The sequence below is a fragment of the Agelaius tricolor genome, unplaced genomic scaffold (assembly GCF_023055355.1).
Source record: "Agelaius tricolor isolate 1412-34295 unplaced genomic scaffold, bAgeTri1.0.p SCAF_3, whole genome shotgun sequence".
NCBI lineage: Eukaryota > Metazoa > Chordata > Aves > Passeriformes > Icteridae > Agelaius > Agelaius tricolor.
In genome coordinates, this window is record NW_027269263.1 from 11,417,961 (window position 1) to 11,434,791 (window position 16,831).

The 16,831-nt window shown below is 39.8% G+C and overlaps 1 protein-coding gene across 3 annotated transcripts in view; it reads left to right on the forward strand.

Annotated features, from left to right (window-relative positions):
* The window catches only part of CHRM2 (cholinergic receptor muscarinic 2), a 92,770-nt gene extending 76,638 nt beyond the window's left edge, over positions 1–16,132 (forward strand). For 2 of the 3 annotated variants that reach the window (XM_071422452.1, XM_071422453.1), the window contains exons 3-4: positions 7,396–8,828; positions 12,023–16,132. In XM_071422452.1, coding sequence (XP_071278553.1) covers positions 7,435–8,828; positions 12,023–12,044 — 1,416 coding nt within the window. In that variant the 5' untranslated portion in view covers positions 7,396–7,434 and the 3' untranslated portion in view covers positions 12,045–16,132. Of the gene's footprint in view, positions 1–7,395 lie in introns of all 3 variants that reach the window. The other variant, XM_071422454.1, reaches the window with a different exon arrangement.
* Positions 16,133–16,831: the final 699 nt, after the last annotated feature.

Sequence of the window (16,831 nt, forward strand, 5' to 3'; positions counted from 1 at the left end):
GGGCTGCAGAGGGACTATTTAACTCTCACCACACTTTTCCTTCAGAAGAGATATCCTTGAACCCAATGATCTTCAATTCAATCTGAACAGAAACCTCAGTAACTCTTCTGCTGACACAACCTTTCTCATGGCTGAGGATAGGTACAATTTTAGTCTGAGTTCTAGCATGACCATTTTAACTAAAGTGCTTGAAGAAGATAGTTATAGTCAGATAAAACTTGTTTGGTTGATGGGTGTGAGGAGCTTCAGTGAACTTCCAGCAGCAGTGGTGCAGCACAAGGCAGAAAGGAGAAGTCAGTTCCCGAAATCTGTCACTTTGATGTCCCTTTTCTATCTCTCCTCTAACCTCTGCCAGCAGAAATCAGTATAGGGGCACTGATGAAATGTGTGTGCCCCCAGTTTTTACCTTTTGATGACACTATCCACTCTTTCAACCTATTTATGGTGCTCTATGAAGCAACTTTTTGAGTTGGGTCATGCCCAAATTGTGACTAAACAATGGTGGTTGCAGTGAATGAATTCAGGCCTTAGCACATGTTTCTGTGCACTGGCTGCCCCAGTCTAACTGGATCACAAAATATTGTGATTTGGAAGGACCCACAAGGATCAACAAGTCCTGCTCTTAAGTGAATGGTCCATCCAGGGACCAAAACCACAACTGTGGTGCTATCAGAACCATGCTCTGACTGACAGAGCTTATCCCAGGTCATATACTTCTTCATCCAGACTGCTTGCTCCAGGAATATTCAACTGTAATGGCTTCAGGCTTTTGTCAAATTATATGTCTTCTCATTGATTATAATAAAATTTAAATTGCAATAAAATGAGGATCTCCTCTGCCTGAGAGTTTAAAAAGTTTTTAAAATATTTTTAAGCCATTCTACTGCTGGAAATGACTGTTTTATGTGGCAGCTGCTTATCTGTGCCTCTAGATGGAGATCCTATCCATTTAACTCAGCCCTCTAGAGAAAGCTGTGGGATGCTTCCATTTTGCCTTTCATACTCCAAAGAATAATTATTTCTTTTTTCTCTGATTTCTCTGGATTATAAATTTATTTTGATTTTAGCAAATAGATATATTTTACAGCTTACTTGAAAAAAAAAACCCCAAACATAACAAAACATAAAAAATGCTCTTCTCTAGCTTTCAACAGCAAGAGCATCCCTAACTATTTACTTTGCCTCAAATGTAATGCTGAAACCTTCTGCTTTAATATTACCATTCTGAAAACTCCCTCTACTGTGCAAGCACAAGCTGAGGTGCACAGGATTGCAGGTGGGACTCAGAAGGAATCACATGGACCATTGTACTCAGTCACTTTTGTCATATGGATTAATCTCATGGTTCCACAAGAACAGAGAGGAAAACCTTCTATAGCTTCACCAAGAGAATTGGTTATTTTCTCACTAGTTTTGGACCAAGTTTTTTTATTATAATCCTAGCAAGAATAAGGAGGCATGTATTCACATTATCACATTATTATTAGAGAAAATATCTTCTCTATTCCAGGAGATAAAAATCTCTTTTTGTGGATCAAAACCAGTTAGACTGAGCCATGTGTATTAAGCATATTTTTCAGGTTTGCCCAGTGCAGTAGGATGCAAAGTTTAGCTTGTAATGGTATCAGCTGCCCAAAGACAGAATGCAAATTCTTGATTACACAGGTCCCAAAAATCAAAAACATATCTGCAGCCAAACCTATACTGACAGTAAGGTAATATTTCATGTGCCTTAGTACCAATGGGTGACTATCACAACAGTGGCAATAGTAATAACAGTACCAATATATTAAAAATACTTTGTTATCAGATCTTTGAGGAAAAATTACCTTTTAAATTTTTATTTATTTCCCGAAACTAGAGAGATTATTGTTTGTTTGGTTGGGGTTTTTTTACCATGCTGTCTACACTTCTACTTGTGTTATATTTAATATCAACAAGTTGGGCTCATGACACTATATTTACTTCTACGTAGTTTTTCTATGTTCCCTACAGTTTTAGCCTGCCAGAGCAGCAGTGTGCAAGTTGCAGTTTACAGCTTTACAAACCCTCAGACCCCAACGTGCCCTGAGGCAGCATTTTGGTGCCAGCATTGACACCTACCCATTTACAGTCCCCTGCTGCTTTTGGAGGAATATTTTCATTTTTGCCTTGTTTCAATTGTTGCTTGTGGCACACTGTTGGTTTGTTTTTTTCATATTTTCTGACTCTGATCTACTTGTTGTTTCAAGATCTGTGCAGAAATTTTTAATTTTGCCCTTAGGCATCCTTCACAATTAGATGGGGAAAAGTAGATCCAAGCAGGCCCACACAATATCTTTTTTGTAGGACATGTGTTGATTGAGATAAACAAAAGTGCATGAAAATGAAAAAAAAAAAAAAGAAATGCATTTTTACCAGAATTCCAGACTATATATATATATATTCTCTCTTAAAGTATGCAATAAATTCTGGCTAACAGACCTAGCATATTTATCACAGATTAAGGGATTTTATTTCTCTCTTTTTGTTTTTGCACTGTAAGTTTAAAATGGTACCAGGAAGAAATTTAGAATCAAAATCAATTCAGCTCAGGACAAATATAATTTCAGAAAAAAAACATTCCATTATTACTACAGCAAACATCAAATCTATTTTGCATAGGTTTGGGCTGAAGAGGAGCTAGATTAAAAAAAGAAAGTTAAAGAAGTATATTTCCTTCTGCTTGAGACTTGGATGCTTAGATGTGCCCTCAGAATGGGAATGCACATACATTCTTGGGTAATCCTGTTTAAATCACAAATATAACTCTCAGGTGCTGATCATTTTTTGCCTCTTTCATGTCTTGACCTTTATATGGTTTCAGAGAATTCAAAGAAGACATTAAATCTTTTAAATTCAAATCCATTAAATTTAACTTGTCAAAATGCACAATACAGAAGAAGAGTTTGTCTAACAAACTCTGACAGGCGTGATGCATCAGCCATTTTTTTTCAATATACCAAACATTTCTGTAGTCCGTTTTGTGGCAGATGTTGGAGATATATTTTAAATTTAAAATTACAATGTTTGCTACAAAATTTGCCTGCACCAAATGGATGTGTTCCTGTCAGGGTAAGTGGAAAGCACAACTCAGCAGGATGCAATGCTTAAGTCTGCCCTAAACTGTTGCCCAGTCAATAGAAGGGAATGATTTTCAGTACTGTGAGTTCTTTAGAGGGAGGAACTACTGCACTGGGAATGTTTCCTAAGTACATCTCAAATATCAAACAATGAATTATTTTATAGGTGGACTTCTTGGCTTTGTACATTTTCTGTGCAGTGATTATGGTGTTTCCACTCCAAAAAGTCACATATATTTTGAAATATATTTCAGAAAATTATCTCAGTTTCTTTTAAGGTCACAAGAGACATTCCTTGCCTTTTCTGGCTATTCTCTGTTCAGCAAGAATGCACTTAGTATAGAAGGATAAATTATGGTAGCCCATGGGAGTCAGTGCCATATTGTGCAACTCACACAAACACCCATGGGCCTGCAGAGGAGAGCTCTGTTTGTTCAAGAGTAAGATCTGGTATTTCTCACCCAGGAGGTCGGATTACCTTAAAATGCCTCTGCCCCGTAGGTCTGCCTGATGAATCACATCTGCTCCCATAACAGCAGCCTCTCCAACAGGAGAGATGGGCTCTGTGGCAGGACAGAAACAGAAGCAGTGCACAGGCAGTCCTGCAGCCACGATGAGAAACAGAGCCCTCTCTGCGCACCCGGTGCCAACCTCTCAGAATCTCTGCTGCTCACAGTGACTCTGAGAGATGTACAAGCCTCTTTTTCCCAGCCTGGCAGTCGAAGAAGGAGTCAGGATTTTTCTGTTCTCATTCTCAAGGTTGTTTATTATTTTTTATCTGTAACATTCTTTCCCCGACCCGCCACAGGTCTGTCTGGCAGGTTGGGTTGAGGCACACTAACCATCTTTGGGGTGCTGTTATCTTTTTATACTAAAAACTACATGTACTTTATTTACCATAACTCCCCAATAACCTATCACCTATGTTAGACAGTGAGTTTCCACCTTAAACCAATCCAAAAGTGCCACCATCACAGCAGAAGATGGAGGCTAAGACGAAGAAGGAGAAAGGCTGGACACACCCAAATTCATCCATCTTGCCTCCTGAACCCCCATTCTAAAAACCCCAAAAATCTACTTTTCACCCCATGACAGACTAACTATTATTCTACTTAAACTTTCTTGACTTGTAATTCTTCATATAAAGGTGGTCATTTGCTCCATGGATCAAAATCAAAGGCACAGGGGTCTTGGGCTCTGTGCCAAGGTCTCTGAGCCCCCTGGCAGGGGCTAGAGCCCTCCAGGGCAGCCAGAGGAATTCCCTGGGTTCCAACCCCAAACCTGCTGGAGCCAGGAGGAGGGAGATGCCCCCAGAGCATTGCAGGGGCTCTTGGGTTAGGGATCTTGCACACCTCTGCCTCTGCATGAGTTATTTTAGTGCCCTGAGCAGTGACCATGTATGTCAGTGGAAATCAGAATTGTCTCTCCAGCCCTACACCCTCTCATCAACATACACAGCAAAATAGGCTTCACTTTACAATCACACTGATGCAGGCAAAGGGAAGTTTTCACTGGAGCTGGTGACAGCAGATGTTTCCCTGTACCTCAGAAAGTTGTGACTGCCCTTGGAATTTGCAAAGCTACCAGCCTTCTTAAGGGCTGGAAAGTTTCGTGCAAAAAGAGGGAAGAGACTCCTTTGCTCTGCTTCCATTCATGTTAACACAATGAAATCCTATTCCTAGCAAGTAAGATTAGCTTTTAGCTTTCATCCATCTCCTTGCATCCCACAGATCCCCATAAAATCAGGGGAATTGTTACTGAATTGCCAATATTTGCAGTGAAAGTGGGTAAAAATTTCACCTGAAAAAATTCAGGAATAAAGTCAGCTGGGAAATGGTAATCTTGTTTCACAAGTTTCAAGTTTTTAAAATTAATTTTGTTCTTCAGTGGAATGAAAACAACTTCTGAGCAGTTTTTAAAAAATATATTGTAGAGAAACACCTGCTTCCTTATAACAAAGCAAATTTTTTCATCTCTAATCCACTCTCACTCATTTCCATTTTGCTCCCCCACTCACTTTCTGTCACCAGAGGTAGCTGCAGAGCACCAGATCATGAACCTTCTTCAGCTGATTTTTTTTTTTTTTTAATCAATACATCTCTATGCATGATTTTTCCTCTTCATTAAAAATGCATTCTGCTAAGAATGTTCATAAACAACTCTGCTTGGGAGAAATTCTTAGCTTGTCCAAAAAACGGATGCCTTACGCATCTAACTGGATAACCAGCTGCTCAGCTGTGAAGCTTTGGGAGAAAAATTGACTGGGAATTGCTGAAATGTCAGTCCTATGTATTAAAGGTGTCCTGTCAATGTTTTTGCACAGAGTAGAAATTCTGCTACATTCCACTTAGCCTAATCTTAATGTACAAACCACACACTTAACTAAAGCATTCCTCTTCCTCATTCTGTTATCTTGAACCTGATCTCAAGGATTTTAGTGTTGTACCTGTAAATAGATAGCTAGAAATAAATGTCTGTCAAGCCTTATGTTCCTCTATTTATTCATGTATTCACTTCAACATAGAATTGGCAAAAAAATTTTAGCTGTTTTTGACAGCAAAGGCAAATGCATGAGCCCCACCCTCTGCCAGTCGTATTTCTCTAAGTATAAATTTCAATATTACAAAGTTTCCTCAGACAAAAAACCTTTTACCCTGGTTTAGCATTTTGACTTTTCCACAGAGACAGGCTTGCTTATTTTTCCCAGAGTTCAGAAGGGGTTTTGCCACTGTGCTGACATTTTGCATCATCCTCTTTCTTTTGCATCTGGAAAAAAAAGAGAAAAAAAAAAAAAGTGCAGCTCTGAAATGACAGTAAAAATGCATTTTTCCTTTGAAGTGACATGGACTGCATATGTCTGTGCATCAGCAGGCTAGTCAGAGGGACCAGAGCAGAATTTTCTAATCCCTGGTACAGGGGAGCCATACATTGATGATTTCTTTGTCTTCCTTTGATTGTACCACCATGTTTAGAGACTTCTTCTTAAAGAAGTGATGCCTTATGCATGGGGGGGGGGGGGTGGGGGGAAACAGCAGAATATTGTAATTAGGAAAAAACTCTAACTTCCCTGTCACATCTGGCCTTCATGCTTCAATAATCCCTTGAGCACAGCTCATAAATAATGAGCACTCAGATGCTGTACAATTCTAATGCATTCTATTGACTTCCAGGGGATGCACAAAAGGAGAGAATATATCCTGGAGGCAAAAGCATACACTGTTTTCTTAGTTTTCTATCAAATGTGTATCACTAGCAATTTAATTACTATTTATTGAGCACTGCCAGTAGGGTATAAGGAGCACAAATAGAATTGCTATGTGTAAACAGAACTGATTTTTATCTTTTTCTTTATTTAACATTACCCTGCTGTCTATTTCAGACCTTTTGTTTTAGCTTTATGTGATGCAGATTAAATAGATTGTGATTTGAAAAATAATGGGAAAAGTGCAATCAAGCAAGCATCAAAAGATAATACCATGTTTAAAAAAACCCCCAAACAAACAGCAATGCCTTATCAAGGTACAAATACTCAAAAGTAAGTAAAAAGTAACTTTAATCTTACTGAAATTGAAAAAAAGTAGAAATCAAATATGTATGCAACTAACTAGATAGGTAAATGATCAACTGAGGTGAGTTTACAAACTTTGTTAAGTTCAACAGACCCACCCTATTTTGTTTATTGACAGACTAATTAGTTTGATGAAGTGACAAAATCTTTGTATGTGCTGCCTGAAAAAGGAACTGCAGGGTAAGAAAACTGGGGGGAGATATGATAAAAAACCATTCCATAAACCTCACAGAAGCATGCCCAGGTGGAAAATTAAAGACAGAAACAGAGATCTCCTTCCTGTGATCTGCCTCTCAGTAGATCACAGCTTCACTTTGGGTTATAAGAATATTACACACTCCAGTCCAGACTTTTTATTTGGAATAGAGTTTGAAATGAGCAAAGTGAACTATTTTTTTAGCAAGAAAGAAAATAATATGCAGGTTCAGTTCCAAAATATTCAAGTCAATATTGGTTTTTAAAAATAACAAAGAGAAAAATGCATTTGAGAACTTAATGTAGTTTTCAGTCCAAAAGTGTGCCTTTCTCACATATTTTGAGCTAGCCTATTGTTCTATTATTCCTAAACTGTACACTGTGTTTCCTTTAGCCAAAGCTGACTGGTTTTTCCTGAATACATCTTCTAGCTTTAAACTTTTGCCAAGTTGTGTTTTTTTGGGATCCATTCCTTAAAGGCAAAGGGACTAACTTCCTGATGGTATCCGTTTTCTTTTCTTTCCTCTGCAGGCTTAAGTTGTAACTGGGTATCTTGTTATCAGAAGCAAAATGAATAACTCAACATACATAAACTCTTCCTCTGAAAATGTGATGGCCTTGGAGAGCCCCTATAAAACTGTCGAGGTGGTGTTCATCGTCCTGGTGGCAGGGTCCCTCAGCCTAGTCACCATAATTGGGAACATCCTGGTCATGGTGTCAATCAAAGTCAACAGGCACCTCCAGACTGTCAACAATTATTTCCTGTTCAGCCTGGCCTGCGCTGACTTGATCATCGGCATCTTTTCCATGAACCTGTACACCCTGTACACTGTGATAGGCTACTGGCCCTTGGGGCCCGTGGTGTGTGACCTCTGGCTGGCTCTGGACTACGTGGTCAGCAATGCCTCAGTAATGAACCTGCTCATTATCAGCTTTGACAGGTACTTTTGTGTCACCAAGCCCCTGACGTATCCCGTGAAGCGGACCACCAAGATGGCCGGCATGATGATCGCAGCCGCCTGGGTGCTGTCCTTCATCCTCTGGGCCCCTGCAATTCTCTTCTGGCAATTCATTGTGGGAGGAAGGACTGTCCCAGACGGGGACTGCTACATCCAGTTTTTTTCCAACCCTGCTGTCACTTTTGGCACTGCCATTGCAGCCTTCTATTTGCCCGTTATCATCATGACTGTCCTTTACTGGCAAATCTCCCGAGCCAGTAAGAGTCGGATAAAGAAAGGAAAAAAGGAAGCTGCCCAAAACCAAGAAACAGTTTCCCCCAGCCTTGTTCAAGGTAAAATAGTGAAACCAAACAACAACAATATCCCGACCAGCGGGGATGGGTTGGAGCACAGCAAAATTCAGAATGGAAAAACCAGTGAGGAGACTGTGACCAATAACTGTGTTCAAGGGGAGAAGGAGAGCTCCAACGACTCCACCTCCATCAGTGCGGTCGCTTCCAACTTGAAAGAGGATGAAGCTACCAAAGATGCCAGACAGGCTTCTGCCTCCCAAGACCATGTCAAAGCAGAGAACTCCAAGCTGACATGCATCAGGATAGCCACCAAGTCCCAAAAGGGGGACTGCTGTGCCCCTACAAACACTACCGTGGAGATCGTTGGCACAAACGGGGAGGAGAAGCAGAACAGCGTGGCCCGGAAAATCGTCAAGATGACAAAGCAGCCAGCCAAAAAGAAACCACCCCCTTCTAGAGAGAAAAAGGTGACAAGGACGATTCTGGCCATCCTCCTGGCCTTCATCATCACCTGGACCCCATACAATGTGATGGTGCTCATCAACAGCTTCTGCACATCCTGCATCCCCGGCACTGTGTGGACCCTGGGTTACTGGCTCTGTTACATCAACAGCACCGTCAACCCCGCCTGCTACGCGCTCTGCAACGCCACCTTCAAGAAGACCTTTAAGGACCTTCTCATGTGTCATTACAAGAATATAGGAGCTACAAGGTAAAAATGATAATGAAAATGATTGTGGAAAGGGTGGAAAAGTTCCAAATTAAATTTAAAAAAACCCTTTGATGCTACAGCACTTTATGGTCTTCAATGGAATGTGCAATCCAGGATGTTAGTGGAAGTACTGATAAGGGGCATCAGCTGTACCCCTGAGGACTACACTTTAAAGCATTTTTTTAAATAAATGAAAATAAATCTTTGGGACACAGGGATGTTTGAGATATTATTCAAGTGTGTGGACTGGAGGCACAGTTCCTTACTTTCTGAGAGTATTCTGCAGAAGGGCTTTCAAGTCTATGATTTTTGGTCATTCTGTGTAAAATACTTGTTCTTTCATTCTCTTTTTCTTGTTTTTTTTTCCTGTGTGTGTTTATTACGTCTTCATCCAGGTTAAAAAAAAAAAAAACCAAACCCAAATTTTAATAATAACTGTGTGGAAGAGGCATAGGAGTTTGGAAGATCATTGCATAATCCAAATCAATCATGGCAGAAATTTTCTAAAGCTCAAAGTTGTCTAAAGCTGTTTTGCCACTGTCATGTAAGATGCTTAATGTTAGGTAAATCATGATGGAAGTTTTTTATGTTGTTTATAACACCACCATTTCCAAAACCACATCAGTTCTGAAAGTGTTCTTATGCACAACATGTAATCATTGTATATTGTTCCAAGTCTGCTGCTTGCCCCATCCCAGGGGCTTTTGTTCTGTGACTACTTCACCATGTCAAGATCAAAGTGAAAAGACTTGGTCTCGTCCAGATATTGCTACATGCCAAGACTTCTTCAGCATCCATGTAAACCAAAGCTTTTGAGACAATTTTGTTCATTTTATTCGTCACATGACACCAACCTGTGGATTTGTCTTTTACCTTCATCAGCCTTTTCTTCCTTTCTGTACCTTACTTGTCCAGGGCAAGAATGAACATCAAAAGAAGCCGTAAATTTAAAGGTCTCATCCAGTGGTGGCCACCATGGTGGCCATGGGTCTCAGCTGAAAAATAGAAAGATTATTACTAGAAAATGAAAAGCTACATCCATTTAAAGTTGGATGTACAGATGAAGAGGTATGTTGAGGCTTCACAGAATGAATAGTTAATATTAGATGACCATGCTCTTAACGTGTCAAAAAATAATTTTATGATTAATTTATTGAGGTAAAGAGTAAGATAGACTGACATACCCACTTGGATCAAGCCCTGCTAAGCCCTTAGTGTGAAACTGGGGTCCTTTCTGAGTGAATCCTGCACAAGATGTTTGCTTTCTGGAAAAATATTGGTCACGTTGCCTTGTACTACCTGAGAGCCATATTTTGACTGTAGGTCAAGGGGTAACACTAATAAAAATGCAGACAGAAAAACTGTGATTATAGAAAAACAGATATTAAAATAGTCTTGATGGGAGGCTGGCAAGGGTTAAGTCCAAATATTTTTTGCTACTCTACTCTAGGTGAAATTTAGATCATTTCTGCCTGACAAAGAATTTCGTATTCCAATATTTGATATTTACTGTAGCAAAACAAAACATTTTGTGGACAGGTCAGAGGGTATCAGATTATTGAAAACAGATTGTCTGGGAGTCATGCACAATTTATTTACCTCCTTCTTAGTACCTCTAACTTCCAGGTCCTAACAAAGGTACATTTATATGTTTTCTTACCCAAAAAGAGCATAGACAGTGTCCTGAGGATCTCTTTTCTGGAGTGAGCACCACCCACAAAACAGGACACAAATTGATTTGGTTATTTCATGCTACAACTATAGAATATTCCAAAATAGCAGCCTCTGAGATTACAGAGAATTAAGTTTTACATTTGACAAGCTTAATGGAAGACAGTGTCAAAGCACTCTGCTATCATGACAATTTTCATGTTTTCCAGCACAAGTTCCCAGCAGAAAGTGAAAATGAGCAGGATTAAACTGCAGTAAATTAAGGCCATGTTAAATTCCGGATTAACATGTTTTAATATGAAGTCATTGAATTTATACCCCTAGTGATTACATCCTAATATAACTGTCTACAGCCAGGGATCTAATTTTGCAACCCTCACTTGACTTGAGTCATATCTACTATCACTGTTTTAATCTTCCTGCTTGTAAGGAAGAATAACTAAATGACAAAGCTTGCCAAAATGTGCACTGCTTGCCTTTTAAAACTTCATTCACATTTATCTTGACAGGTCAAAGGAAGGACTTAACACATTCCTAGGTTGTTCAGTCTCTTACAGTGTTAGAAAAATCCATATAAAATCCCAAGATAGAATAAAATCAAATATGTTCAATTTCTAAATCTGACTTCTTTAGAAAAGTTTCATAAAAGAAACACACCTGCTTCTTTCTTTCAGCAAGTGCTGTGGGTATCAATAGCACAGGTACTCAAATTGGGAAATAATGGTTTGTATAGCCATACTTAATCTTTTAATTCTGGTTTTCTGCTAGGCCTGCAAATCCCTTATTCTCACATTTGAAGCCATCACTTGTTCATAATGAATTAATCTAACAGATAAGGACACTCCTACAGGTTAAGAAGTGTGACAGATAGATTGCAATTATAGTCCTTCATCATGTGATATGATGACACTCAAAATACCACAGAAAAAAAAGTATTTTGGGGCCAGCATTCATGAAAAAAAAATACAAGCAAAGGAAAAACATAATTTAGAAGTTTTCCAGCACCTTTCCCTACCACCACCATCACTTTTGATCTCAAAAGATGCTTTGATTTGTGTTATAGTATATTTAAAAGGCTTGCAGGACACAATCCTCTGTGTTTCCACCCTGTAACAGTTTATGGTACATTTACATTTGCAGACAATTAAACAGTGTAAAAATAGATGACATAGTGCACCTATGTATGGATCCACAGGCATGCAAACACACACCTCTACACAGTTTATATACATGAAAAATAACCAACTAATATTCAAGATATTGCATGGAGCCGTGTCTGCCTAGTGTGCATTGCCAGCTGCTGGGAGGTGCAGAGCCAACACTTACTGCACTGTCTCACCCCTCCTGAAGGCAGAGAAGAGGCAAAACGTGCCCTCAGGTTTTGGGAGCCTCTTGGGTCTTCAGGTGCCTGTGGCTCAGTAAGACAAAAATGTGCTCATGGTCCAGAACCACAAAATAATTTCTTCTTGAATATCCTTTGAGCTTTCATGTCTTTCCTTTGTGTCCCAAACCATGTTCACCAGGTTTCACTTCCCTCCTGAGTGATAGATCTGCAGGATCTAGATGTCAGTCTTGAAGAGCAGCTCTCCCTGGGTAACCTCGGCTTCCCTGGCTGTCACCTGCACCCTGTGGTCCCCAAGGTGGCCCTGCTGCTGGAGCTGCCTCATCTTCACCTTCAGCTTGGCCAGAGGATCCCAGCAGCACATCCACGCCGTGTGCTGCGCTGGCCACTTCTGTCTCACACAGAAATCCAGCACACTGTGCAGGTGACCCATGAGAACAAAAAAGAAAAAGCAAAAACATCCCAAAAACAATAACCGACAACAAAAAATTGCAGCTAGAACTTCTTGCCCCCTCCTTTTCTTCCTCTTTCATTATTTCCAGAAAGAGGCAGCCCACAGGGAGTGATTTGTGTTGTCATGGGACAGCCCTACCTTCATGCTCCAGGAAGAGAACGGCTACTTGGAGATGCATCAATCCAGTGGGCAACTTTTCTGACTATTAGAGATGTCTGTGGTCAAAGAGAAAGGAAGAAAGGAAGAAAGAAAGAAAGAAAAATAAAGAGAAAGATAAAGAAAAAAAAGGAAAAGGAAAAGGAAAAGGAAAAGGAAAAGGAAAAGGAAAAGGAAAAGGAAAAGGAAAAGGAAGAAAGAAAGAAAGCAAGAAAGCTGAAGCAATGTTTAAAATCTGTTTTCCAGTGAGAACAAAATCTAAGAAAAACTTGTCAGCATTCTTTCTGTTTGAGATTTTCATTTGATTTATTAGGAGTCATAGGATCTATGGAACGATAGCAAAGTATTTGAATGTTGCCTGATGAAAGGCAGTCCAAAGACAACAAACACATCTATATAGGTCAGATTGCTTTATCTTGCTTTCTTTCATTGGGTTTTTTTGCTGTACAAAAGCTCACAGGGATGGGAGTGTTCAAGTGGACCCCAGAGATCAGTTGTTTGGCATTCACAAAGCATGAAGGGGACAAAAGCAAGTGCTAAATCTATCAGCCCTCTACTTTATACTCTTCTGGTGGAGAAAAACATATTGACAAGAAGAGGTGCCTTCAAGAAGTGTGGCTGTGGTGAAAGCAGCCCACACACCACTGAAGAGACCCTTAAACTGGCCCAGCAGCTCCTGGCCTCTCATCCAGGGATAAGAGCAGGAGGGCAGAGAATTTTTTTTTTTTTTTTATTTTATCGCCTTATGGATTTGAATGTGTCCATCTGTCCTTGGGACTTGCTAGCAAACTCACCGTCCCCTTCCCCAGTTTTGACTGATTTTGATCTCTGTTCTTCATTCCTATGAATGGGACATTCCTAAGTTTGATTGAGTGTTGCTGCAGGACACAGCTCCCAGTTTCTCCTTTGGTGCTGGGGTGGCACACTTTGAATTTTTCACCTCTGCTGAGAGTACCTCTCCTTGCCACTCCATGCCCCAAAATTAATCATGGCAGTGGACTAGCAGGACTGAATAGGTAAAGCATCCTGACAGCAACGTGCTGGAAACCTGACATGATGCTGGGGGCAGGAGTGGAGCAGAGCCATGCTGATGTTTTTTCTCTCTCCCCTAAAAATACTTTGGAAAAATCTTTATTTTTTGACAAATTGTGGAGTTTCTGGGGGCTAGAATATAAAGTTTTACATAAAAAAAGGGCAGGGAAACAAACTCTGGCCCTGTGCATGGGGGTGTTTGCTGACAGTGAGTTTGGAGTTTAATAGTCCCAGATGACAGCAGTGCAAGTGGTAAAAATTAAGAGGCTTGAAAGGAGTTAGCTTTTCTTTCACTACAGACACTTACAAGGGTATGATTTCTATACAATATTCCTTTTTCAGTTCTGGTATGTTACAAAATGCTCTAGACTTTTAAGAAATCTTTCTTTTTTAAAGTTTGTAGAGAACCTTGCCTTGAAGGAACCTCAGAGATGGTTTTCAATTTTCTGTGGCCTCTCTTCTCTGCCTGTTTTTGCTCTTCTGCCACAGATTTACTAAAGAGCTTTCCTCCTTACTTTAACAAGTGCCACCTGTGTTACAGCTACAGGCTTGTAGTTTCACTTGCCTTTCAGGCACTGTGAATGCTGGTATTTAACCTCTCTAACCCCACCCAAAAACTGCCTTCCCTAGCACACAACATCCTCCTCCACTGAAGCCCAAGTTACTGTGTGGGCTGACAAGTTCCATAAATCCTTTCTGCATGGGTTTTAAATTGGAAGTAAAACAAACCCTCCAATGAAACAAAGCCAAATCAGTTCCTTTGCTCCCCAGTTGTGTTATCTCTGTGTTAGGCACAACGGTGGATAATGTCCAAGAGTGAATGTGCTCATAGTGGGATATCATGCTGCCACATGCACAGATTAATTTTCTGCTCTGTGCAACAGAAAGGCAGCCCTGCCTTCCCTTGAATCCCCTTTCATTCATGAGCTTACTGGCAGAGTATTCACTGAGAGCCCAAACCTAAGAATGTAATTACAGCAAGGCCGAGTTGAACATCTACCACAACCAATGCAATTATTTCTCCTATATTTTTACTTCCCTCCTTTTGCAATGGCCTCTTTTGCTGCACTGTGGAGCCAGTGGGTTACATGAGCATATCAGTCCTCTCAGGCCTCATATTTCAGAGTACTGGGTAGATTTGTTAAACACATTTCATTCCAGTGATAACCAAATAAAAGAAAATAAATTCTGGTGTCTTTTTGCCTTCCAAAGTCCTGCATTACCTGAAGAGTGCCATTCAGTAACTACTCTTTTTGGTCTTTCCACTGTGAGTTTCTTTTCTTTTCTCTTTTTTTTTTTTTTTTTTTCTGTATCATACTTCCCAAGAAGCACACAGAAACCATTTGAAACCATTTTGTGAAATGTCCCAAAGTGCTCTGACTCTGGCAAAAGCAGCTCTGTGTGGTACGTGAGGCAGTGTGATCACAGCCCGTGTTACAGTGCCCTTGGAAGGAAGAATTTATTTAAGATATTAAACACCGAGTGTTTAATATCTGTGCTGACTCACCTGACAGCACTGGAGAGAGCACAGGGGGACAAGGTTGGTGTGTTCTCACTGGCAAAGGGACAAGCAAGTCACAGCTGGATTGCCTTTCTGCTTCCCCCAGCTCGTGGAGGCTTCAGGGAAGAGGTGGGGATTTCTGCCCCCTCTGGAGACTCTCTCTCCACCTCCACTCCAAAGACAGCCCTTCCCTGAAGCACACCCCGGCAGCAGTGGCAGGAAAAGTAATAAAAACACAGGTGGGAGTGCCATGGCTGCCAATCAACAGACATCCTTCTATCCTATCCCTTATCTCTGGTGCCACTTAGCTGAGGTGGTTGGCAAGAGATCAGCAATTTGTAAATACCTTTAAATAGTGTGTTTTAACATGACCAACACCATATCTTGACTGTGTAAAAATAATACAGTATGTGTAATACTATCCAGATAAGCTTATAATGTAAATATATCTACAATGAATGTCAAATTATGCTTTGAGCTCTATGTATGAGGAAGAACCTCATCTCTTCTTGAGATCTTTTTTAACTTAACAATATGAAAAACTTGTTATTCATTTATATATATATATATGTATTATAAAAAAAAAACCTGCATTCTTTTCTTCAAAAGAAAATACTACTGCAAGAAAGAAGGAATGCATTACATGTATGTGATCTCCAAAATCATGTGGTAAAACCAGGAACTGAGAATCTTACAAGCAGGGGACTGGTCAAATTCTTGATGCCGTACATTTGATCTCATATAAATAAGATAAGCACAAGTTTATGGTTAGCTGTGTAAAGCTGACTCACTTGATTATATATACATTATAGATATATATTTATATATGCTGTATAGATATACATATATTATACACAACATTCATACAGTGGAAGCAAAGTTTGATTAAGTTATATTAACTGGGAATTTGGATGTAATGTTGTGTTCCATTTGGAGGAAAAATGTCTGTGTTATTCAGCAGCATTTGTTATACAAGATGAAGAAAGAAGGTATTTCATCAAAACAAGCCATGAAGGAATAAGATTATGAGGGTTTGAAACATTTTGGAGAGACAAATAAAATTACATGCAATATATATGTATGTACTTCTGCTGAGTTGTATTCCTAGTTAAAGCATTGCATTAAACAGAGAATTATAATAGTAAAAATGTGTTTGTATGTGGAATCTCTGTTTATTTAATCTTTTTACTGACTGAACTACTCTGTGAAATGTAATGGTGATAGATGAAGAAAAATGGTTTTCCTCCAGTAGCCGCAGGCTGAGAATGTCTGTAGTAATCAGGAAAAAAAATTCTAAGCTTATTTTCCCTGACTTCCTTGGCCAATGTGAAGTTCAAGAAGGATCTCAAGTGCAACTCCACATTTTCTTGTTTTGTCCACATCTTTGTTCCTCCTTCAGAAAATATCACTTTAACCACAATGTCCCTTGAACATTCTGATAAGGGCTTCCAATAGAACATTCCTCCAGATATTTCTGTCACCCAAGTGTTGAAAAGGAATAAGTAAGATTCTTTTGTAGCTGTCCTGTTATATTCAAGCAAAATAAAATTTTAACTTTGAGGGGAGATGGCACCACTAACAACCAAATACTTACTGAGCTCCCTTTGCCTTGTGAATGCAAACCTGTCTGCATGGCATGCTCAGAAATAATCTAGAAGAAGAGATAAAGAAATAAGGTGCATATTCAGCTTCTCAGGGTCCCAGGACACTGTTTCACCCCCACTTCAGAAGCAGACAGGGCTCAGAAGCAGCAAAGGGATCCAGTGGTGGTGGTGACTGGGGACCATGGCTGCCCAGGTAAATCTGGATTTTGGAGCACAGTCAGCCTATCAGTTTGACAAGTGATT